Source organism: Lactuca serriola, chromosome 9, assembly GCF_051521515.1.
Source record: "Lactuca serriola cultivar US96UC23 chromosome 9, Lser_US96UC23_V15, whole genome shotgun sequence".
In the NCBI taxonomy this organism is placed as follows: domain Eukaryota; kingdom Viridiplantae; phylum Streptophyta; class Magnoliopsida; order Asterales; family Asteraceae; genus Lactuca; species Lactuca serriola.
Window position 1 is genome coordinate 162,128,492 of NC_136416.1, and position 9,980 is coordinate 162,138,471.

The window sequence follows — 9,980 nt, forward strand, 5'->3', positions numbered from 1 at the left end:
TTTTTTTTATAAAAATGTGTTTGAGTAATTTTTTATATAATACGTGTTTGTATACATTTTATAAAATCGTGATTGTATACATTTTATAAAAACGTGTTTAAATAATTTTTTATATAATACGTGTTTGTATATATTTTATAAAATCGTGTTTGTATACATTTGATAAAATATATACGAACAAGTATTATATAAAAAGTTATTAAAATAAGTTTTTATAAAAAAATATAAACAAACACGATTTTATAAAAAAAAATATAGATAAAATAGGTGTTTGTATACATTTTTTTTTATAAAAAAGGATTTGTATATATTTATATACTTATTAAATATTTATTTTTATAACTAGATATTCATATAAAAAAAAGTTTTTATATAGAAAATATAAAATTTTTAAGTGAAAATACGTTTTTTTTTTGTATAAGTATGATTTTATAAAGAAAAAACATATTAGAAACAATTCTTTGAGAAAAAAAAGTTGTAAAAAAACTAAAGTTAGGATGAATTCATAATAAAATTCTAAAATTTGGGCAAAAGGGTAAAGTTTGGACCAAATTTGTAACAAAATTTAAAATCTAGGCCAAAAGTGTAAATTTTGGACCAAATTTGTAATAAATTTTGAAATCTGGGCCAAAAATGTAATTTTTGAAACTTGGATGAACTGTTGATCGGGTCAAAGGGTTAAATTGAATACGATTACCGGTATTTGAGACTTAATTGAATAAAAAAAATATATAGGGACTAAATCGATTATGCGGCCAATATGTAGGGACTTTATTGCAGTTTTCCCTTAAATTTATTTATTTTTGAGAAAAAAAAAACTAGAATTATTCCAACTTTTTTTTATTTGGCTTATTTATCCGGCTTGCTGGTAAACTTCCGATGATACACAAGTTTTCTTTTTCGTTAAAAACCCATCACATTTGTTTGAGTTTTCTGAATGCACAAAGGGTTTAAAGATGTTATTTCCAACGAAATACGTAGAGTTTTTATACTATGAATGATTAAACATGTGATGATGTAATATTATAACGTCAAAACTAATATTACATCATTAAGACAGTCATAAATCGAGCAAGTCAAAGATATTGTATAACCATATTTCAAATATAAAACCTATTCAAAGCATGTTAAAACAACAATATGACAACCATAAGGCACTTGCAAAACCGAAGGCACTACCTAAAACATGAAGCTAATTACAAACTCGAGAAATTGTTTTAGTAGACTCGTTAATCCAACCAACAAGGACCTAAAATACATTGTGGCCACCAAATACCAAAGTATTTTGTTACCGAGTTTAGAACAATGTCGGCACCAAATCCTTCTGGTCGAGCAGTATAGAAAGTATTCCATTGATACAAACAATGGTTCCATTAGCATGACACAACTCTAGAAATAACTCAATGTCAACACATCTTAAAATGAGTTGGTGTGCGACTGTATGTATGACGTCCAAAATTTCAAGCCAAAATTTATTATTTTCAGAATAAAGTATAAAATCAAACTTCATTCCAAAAGTAATATAAAAACTTATTTGTTCAACATTGTAGTTGTAGTTTCCAAAACAAGGTAGTAACGTAAAATTAGCGAAAGTATGTAACAAAATCATAGTGATGCTCGTGCGGTACAGTCAAACAGGGTCCTTCATTCCGACAATATAAATACCTAAAAAACATTCAATCCGCTTAGTGTGTTCCCAAAATAATACATATCAACATTACATACACAATGCATACAAACAAGGCTCATAATCTACACCTTAGAGGGCCCATATGCACAAAACAATCATCCCAAAGACTTGTAGAACTTCCAGCCATAATCAGCTCATAGTCAACACCTCAGTGGACCTATAGGCACATATTCATCATCCCAAAGACATGTTGAACTTACAACTTCCATTATAGTGGGCTTGTAGGCTATAACCATCATCCCCTAGAATCAAAGCATACCAGATAACAGTACTAAACCAATCTACCACACTGGACATATAATGTCACACAAAGTATAATGAGTAAATTCACCTGAATCAAAAGATGAACCAACACACACTCACAACTCGAAGGGATCAACAACACGAACCACCTAATTAAAGTTAGATGTCAAACCTCAGTCTTAAGCTCAAAGTTTGACCAAAAGTCAAACTTGTCAAAAAGTCAATGGTCAATGTCAAAAGTCAAAGTCAACATCCAGAAAGTCAAACAGACACGTCACACCCAAAAAAACAAATTACTTGGGAAATGCCTTAAAAAGGCACGTCGGGCACCCAAATAGGTGAGGTGTGCACCTAGCTTAACCACCTTTCTATTAAATATTTATTCCAAAAAGTCAGGACCCCTAATTCTCAGATATGGAACTTCTTAATGTCTTAATGGACAAAGTTTTCAACTTTATCCATCTTTATGGCTTAAACAATCGATATCTCAAACCCTAAGTTGTAAAAGTGAATAAAATGGTCATTTCTTCATGCATGGATCAAAGAGAGCCCATGCATGCACTCTTTACTCCACCAAATGTCTAGATTTGATCCTAAACATTAATCCTAAGCTCTAGAGCTCTTCAAACTCTAAAAAGTAACATCAAAGGGACCAATTAAAACTACATAAGAGTGACCAAAATCCATCAAACTAATAGATCCATGGATGGATCATGAAAAAGGTTGGATCTTTAACACTTTTAAAGCTCCAAAACTAGGTAGAGGTCTTGGAGTTCCCCAAAACTCTAATAACAATGTTAAAAGGGACAAAAAATGACCATACAAGTGTTGGATTAGTGTCTAAGTCCATAACTATTTTGGTATGTACTTGACCCAGTTATGAGCATTGTCCTTTTGGGTTGCCTTCACCATAGCAATATGTAGGATGAATTAAGGAGAGAAATGATTAATTATGATTTATTAATATATTATGAGAATAATATATTAAAGGTGAAATCATAATGTTTAATTAATATTAGTCAATAATTAATTTTGTGGCTAAAAGAGATTAATTAAACTTAGGGGACTGGAGTTGTAATTATAAGATAATTACAATTGGGCTATGGATCACCTAATAATATATAGGTTGGACGAATTCTATAGGAAGCCCATAAGGAATTCGTCCAAGGGATATGTTAAAGGAGTCCATGGGCTTCTTAGGGCCTAAGCAGTCAGATTAGGGTTTCCTAGTTGCAAACCCTAATAGCCTACATGTATATACATGACCCCTATGCCCCAAAAACGTGGCTAAGTGTTCCTTTAGGGTTTCCAGCTATTTTTGGTGCCTCCCCTCTCTTCTCTCTTTCATCCAATTGCTTAGTGGTGTTTGTGACTCCATTAGAGGTGCAACACTTGAGGTACTAAGCTTTCTGAAGTCAATCAAAGCAAGGAATTGATTGTTATTGCTATATAACAATCAAAGGTAATTACTAAACCCTTATTTCAGTTCATGATATGTTAGATCTAGGGTTTATTTATTTAGATAATCAATTGTATGTTCATTAGACAAACTAGATCCAGAGCTATTAGGGTTGCATGTACACCATAGGAATGATGTAGTGCTCAAAACCCATCAACAAGCTCCCACAACCTAGATCTATAGGAAAAATGCATAAAGGAGGAGACTTTCTGACTTAAAAAGGTCCAAAAGCATAAGTGGGTGTTGGATCTTCTTCTAAATCAAACACCAAAACACCACAATGATCTACCTCATCCTCAAGCTTCACCAAACAAAGAACAAAAGGCTCAAGAACACAAGAGAGAAATAGAGAAAGAAATTATGTAACACCTAGTTTTTAGATGTTTTTATTATCGGGATAGCAACCCATAAATGGATCGATTAAAGGTCTTGGGATTCAAGGTAATAAAGTTTAGACCCTATCGGATGTTTATAATGTTAGGTTAAGTGATTAAAGCCATCGAATTGTGCTTTGAAGAAAAAGGGTAAAATGGGAAAAGTTATATATTAGGCTCCTTGCATGAATTATGGTTTTAGTTCAACATGTATTAAGCCAAAGTAATTATATATGGTTGTGGGACTCATTCATACCTTTATGTGCATATAAAGACCGTCAAAACGAAGTTACAATGAAAAACTTATGATTATTTGAAGTTGGAGTGGAATTTTGGGTATAACCGTTCTCACGAGGTGAAAAGAATGTTGTCACAACATGAGAGCCCTCACGAGGTGACAAGCAGGATGTCACGAGGTGAAAACTGTGTAGCCCAAGACCACACAATTTTTGGAGTTTTCAAGGTATTTAAAGTTAAGGATTCATGTTTAGGGGTATTTTCTTAGCCTCCATCATATCTAGAACCCCTTGAGAGAAACCCTAGCATCCTTTTTACCACTTTGAGCCTCCCCTTTCCTATTTCATCCATTTTTGGATTTCTTTGTGGATTTTGGAAATAAGCTCTTTTAAGATGGAGTTTTGAAGCCTTGCTTAAGAAGATCTCAGCTTCCAACTATCTTATGGACCTTAGGTATGATTCAAGTTTCCACCTTTATGCTTATCAGTTGCTAGATCTGGATTCTAAGCTTGTTTGGTCCATTTAATGAAGATTGCATTGTGGGATGTGATAAATTTGTAACTTTATCATTCTACTTTGTTGCAAGAGTATTTTTGGTCCATGGATTTGATCTTTCATGATCTTTTGGGCACCATGCTTGAAGTTAGGATCTTATTTTGGTCATTTTAACCTAGCTTGTGTTTAAGACATGCATTGGAGATGCATGTCTTAAAAACAATGATTTTTATGGTGCTTTGGAATGGATAAAGCCTTCTAGAAGGTTGGAGTTAATGACTTAATGGATTAAGGACTCAAATAATGAAAATGTTGATTCAGACTATAGTCACAATGTGACACTAAGGGTGTCACGACGTGACCATGAAAGAACTTGCATCATTTGTGCCTTTTGTACTCACGACGTGACAGAGGAATATTCACGCTGTGAGGTTTATCTAATGGATTGTCCGTGACCGAGTTGGCTGAGTTAGAGTAAGTCGAGTTGGAATCAGGTCGGGTGTGCCCTCACAACATGACCAAGGACTGTTCACGATGTGAGGCTTGATGGTTGACATTATTGATTGTTGACTTTGACTTTGACCATTGACTTTTGGAATGGGTTGACTTTTGGTCAAACCAAGGGTTTTGGAGTGTAGGCCGAGCGAGTACTCTTTATTGCTGTTAGGTGTCATGTAGGATCAGCCCTTGCTTGGTGAGAGTTGTGATGTTTAGCTGCTACTTATGAGGTGAGTCCTCTCACTATACTTCCATGTGTGATAGTATGTGCATGTTAACCAGTTGGGTCTTATCTATTGATTTTTGCTATATGAGAACTGAGTTTTCGATAACTCCTGGACTGCTGAAAGTCCATGAGACTGCTGATAGTACCCATGGTTGCTGATAACCCGGGTGGCGTGTTGTTAATCCACATGGCGTGTTGTTAGCCCACTGGGACTGCTGATAGTCCATAGGGTTGCTGATAACCCATAGATGATTGTTATGTTGTGATGTATGAGTTATTTTTGGGGAACTCTCTAAGCCTTGTTCTTACAGTTGTGGATTAAATATTTTTCAGGTACTTATCGGATTACGAAGGCAGGACTGTACACACACATCAACAGATTTATGATTCAAGTTTCCACATTGTCTTCTTTAACTCGATTTTCTGAATAATGAATGTTTTTATTATTTTATAAATGAAAATTTTAACCTGGGAGTTTGGGACTTTACAGATTAGGGTTTTAATGGAGGCTCTCTAGTGTTGGAGGCTAAGGGAATGACAAAACATTATGGATTAATGTCATTAAATAGACCCAAATCTCGAGGCTTAGGGTTTTGGCCCAACTGGCCAGGCGCGTCACGCCTTACTTATGACACCCCACACCTAGACATATGGCAGGCTCGCCACGATCGAAACGAACTTGTCATACCTCCAACTCTAAATACCGGAATCTGATAAATTCAAAACTTTAAACCATTCAAAATATATACCGAGAAAAACGGGTGTTACAATACGGAGACTACGAGTGACCACGGATAGCGGGTACCCGCTTTTGGAACAGGAACCACCTCAGAACCGTTGGTTCCGGAATAGGAATCAAAGTCACTGGTTCCGGTTCCAGTTTCTAAAAGTAGGAACCGGAAAGGACCGATTTCAGTTCCGGTTTCCCTTTTTTAGGAGTAGTTACACGTCGGGTAACCGCCAGAACCCGTTCTTAAATATTAAAATTTAAAAATACTTTATACTTTAATGAATCTGTCGTAACAACGTTGATGTCTAAGACATTTGTTGGGACTATCTGATTGGGTCTTAGAAGTAACATGCTAATAAATCATATATGTAATTTTTTTTCCAAAATAAATGGTATTACGTTAATGTGAATGTTTGACTATAAAACAATTTAAACATGTTCCTACTTTTCGAACATGTTCATCATTTTCCAAAAATTTCATCAACATCAAACATGGAAATATAGCATGATTTTATGTTCAAAGTTTTTCAACTAATTTCTAAGATTAATATGTTCATGATTTTCCAAAAAAAAAAAGGTTTTCATACTATAAAAAACAGAGAAAACATACTTTTGTTTGTGCTAAAGAAAATCAACATGTGATTAAACTTATCCATAGGATTGTCGAAGGAAATTGTTGAAGTCGTGTTTGAGAATGAAAACATCACCTTAAATAGAAGGTACCATTTTGAAGATAATAATATATTTTGGAAAATACCAGCTTCAACATTAACATCCAAGATAGCACCTTCAAAAATTATAAAACATTTTCATTTTTTTTCAAAATTCATGATCATATTTTATTATTTTTAAAAAAGATAGTTAATATGTGATGTAAGATTTTTTTATATGGTCAATGCCTTAACGGGGTTATGTTTAAAACTCTTATCAAACATGCTTTATTTAACACGATTCACATATATTATTTTAGTTTTTAAGTGGAGTTTCCTCTATTAAACAAAATTATATTGGATATTAATAAATGATAAATTTTAAAGTAGAACAAATATTGTCATAGAATAAATTCTAAGTTCTAGCTACATTAGATCAACTTTACAATCATGGAAAATACACAACCAAAATCAACCCAAAATAAAGTTCCATCTTCAAAATTAACACTCAAAGTCAATAATCAACTCTAAATATATTTAACGATACTTATAATCTATATAATATATTTGAATACCATAAACTTCTTAAAAAATAAGAAAAAAATGGCTTAAAAAGGAAATAATATCCCTAATAAACCTCCTATATTCGCAAAAGAGGTGAGGGGTGACAACACATTTAGGACATTTCATTACACCCTACTTGTCTTGCTTGATGGCAGTTTCCGACATAACCACCTCCTATACAAAAAGACTCATCCTCGAGTCTTTGTAATCCCCATTGATGTCATATATGGTAATCACCTCGATCTTCTTCTCCTCCCATGGGTGTCATAAACAACATTGATGTCACAAACAAGATGCATTTATCAAGATCCCTCAAACACCTTGTTCTCAAGTCTTTTAAAGAATGAAAACGAAAGGATTACCAAAATATTCCACGACATTTCAAATTTCTCTTCTTCAAAACCATCTACTCAATTTCGAGCCAATCAAGTGGGAAAACAAACAACACTATATAGAATGTAAACCAATAGAAAGAGCATATAGCATGGAGATAACTACAGTTTGTAACACAAGAACTAGCAAGAACAGAGATTAAATCAAGTATATAAGTATAGAGCAAAGTCAAAGGAAACAAATCGATAGTTACTTTGAGAAATCAATCCTCCATTTTTAGATTAAGCAGAATGACAAGAAGAAACATTTGACATCAAGAGAGTTATCAGATTTTATAAGCTTACTTAAGAAATCAAGAACAGCTTGCTCACAACATCATATTCATTCATCAGATAAGGCTCACTTATATATCTTAATGAAGGCTTAACCATGTCAAATGTAAGAGAAGACATTTTTCTGCAGAAAAATATAAAAAAATTGAGACATCAAATAGATGTTCATCCTCAAAGACGAAGCTCTGTGCAGTGAAGGTCATCGCCTATGGGAGAATCAAAGGGGACGTCATCAACCGGAGGTGGCATGTTTAAATCGAAGGGCAGCATGGTTTTCTGAAACGAAGAAGAAGCAATATCCCCAGCATCTTCTTCATCAACCACAACAGATGAAGAAGAATCGCAGTAATCGCAACAACTATCGGTGGCCGCTGGTTGCTTCTGAGGGTGATGTACACGAGGTAATACAACATCCGCCGTCGTCAGCGGTCTTGGGCCACTGAAAGACTCCACGGTGCTACTCATACCGCTACAAGTCGGCCTCTGAGGTACGATAATTTCGTGCTCCGGAGAGTCAAAGAAAGGATGGCGATCGTTAAGGTTTTGTTGATGTTGCGCCGTTGACGCAATCGTTAAGGGGAAATTCGTCTTCGCTTTAGCTCCACGGAGGGTCCGAGCTGCGGCGTCGTAAGCACGAGCAGCATCCTCCGCCGAATCGAAGGTACCAAGCCAAACCCTGGCCTTCTTCAATGGATCTCTAATTTCTGCAACGAATCGACCCCATGGTCTCTTTCTCACCCCTCTAAACCTAATTTCTGTTCCCGATCCCGATCCGACGGTCACCGGAAGTGCCGCCTTAGACGCCGCAGCTCCTCCTTTGCCGCCTCGCATGACCGATCAAATTCTTGGAAATGAAAAGAACAAACAAAAGGGTGTTGACGATGGATGAAGATCACCAACAAACAGTTGATTGAGCCTCTAATCTCTAGATTTCCCCCTTATGTTCCTGTCGATTTCTTGTCTGCGTCTGTGAAACGCAAATCGAGATGGATTTCGCGTGTTGAATCTCTGGTCTTCTGGGGTTAGGGTTTACGTTTGCTTTTTTCCTATCGGTCGTGATATGAACCCTAATTTGGAGGTTCTGCCCCCTTTCCCCCTATTCTTGATTTTCAATTCATTTTCAATTTTTAATTATTGTGATTGGAAATAATCGAGGCGTATTCTAAAAGACTAAAATACCCTCGTATTTGTTTTGAACAAGGGTGGCACCAATAATTGTTTTCTGGTTGCAACCACTTTATCCATTTACATTAGATACTCCTTTCTAAATTCTAAAATATCAAAATACCCTTGCATTCGTGAAATTTGTGTGTAGAACATGTTTTCTATTTAGGGAAAATGACTTATATGGGTAACTATGTTTCAAAATCGTTTAAAAAAATGTCATTTAAGTTTGGTGTGTCTAAAAAACATCATCCAAGCAATGCATTTGTACGAAAAACACTAACAAAGTACATTTTGTGTTCAAATTTGACCTTGTGGTAATGGGAAAATACTGGTAAAAAATAAGTAAAGAAAAAAAAGCAAGAGGAAATGACTTAAAGGGGTAACTATGTTTCAAAATCGTTCAAAAAACATCATCCAAGTTTAGTATGTTCAAAAAACATCGTCCAAGTAAACTTTTTGTACAAAAAACATCAACTATATGTTTTGTTCAAATATTACCCACTAGTAACTGACTCTTACATGTTAAATGATGACTTGACTTAACTATTATGACATGACATAATAATTATTGACAAAATAGTAAATGATATATTCCTCCTTTAAAAATCAGTTTAGGGTTTCTTCATGAATGAATGACTTCTTCTTCTCCTATGATTGCTCTTCTTCTTCTAAAGTGATGATCTCGAACTTAAGTCCAAAACCCTAATTCTTGAATTAAGGCAAAAAGGGCTCATTTACCCCTACCTCAATGGGCCTCCTTCCCACTAAGGCCCAAATCCATTAAAGCCCAAAAAGGCATCAAAGCCTAACTACAAGGCCTCTAAGGCCCAATATGGCCCATGAACCCCCAACATGGTCTTAAGCCCAAAAAATGTCATGCTACAATCAAGTGGGCCCGAGGCCTAACTTAAACAAGTCCATTCATACCCCCAACATATGTTGAAGCCTCTACGATTTGGATGTCGAGCCAGTACGCCCGACG

At 35.0% G+C, this 9,980-nt stretch overlaps 1 protein-coding gene across 1 annotated transcript; it reads right to left on the minus strand.

Annotated features, from left to right (window-relative positions):
• Positions 1-7,862: 7,862 nt before the first annotated feature.
• LOC145073612 (ethylene-responsive transcription factor 3-like) lies at positions 7,863-8,959 on the minus strand. Its single transcript, XM_079020150.1, has one exon. It carries the CDS (start codon positions 8,660-8,662, stop codon positions 8,003-8,005), a length of 660 nt encoding a protein of 219 aa, XP_078876276.1. The 5' UTR covers positions 8,663-8,959; the 3' UTR covers positions 7,863-8,002.
• Between the last annotated feature and the right edge of the window lie 1,021 nt (positions 8,960-9,980).

Coding starts and splice junctions, on each gene's coding strand:
- LOC145073612 (XM_079020150.1), bottom strand. CDS start 8,662: ATGCGAGGCGGCAAAGGAGGAGCTGCGGCGTCTAAGGCGGCACTTCCG.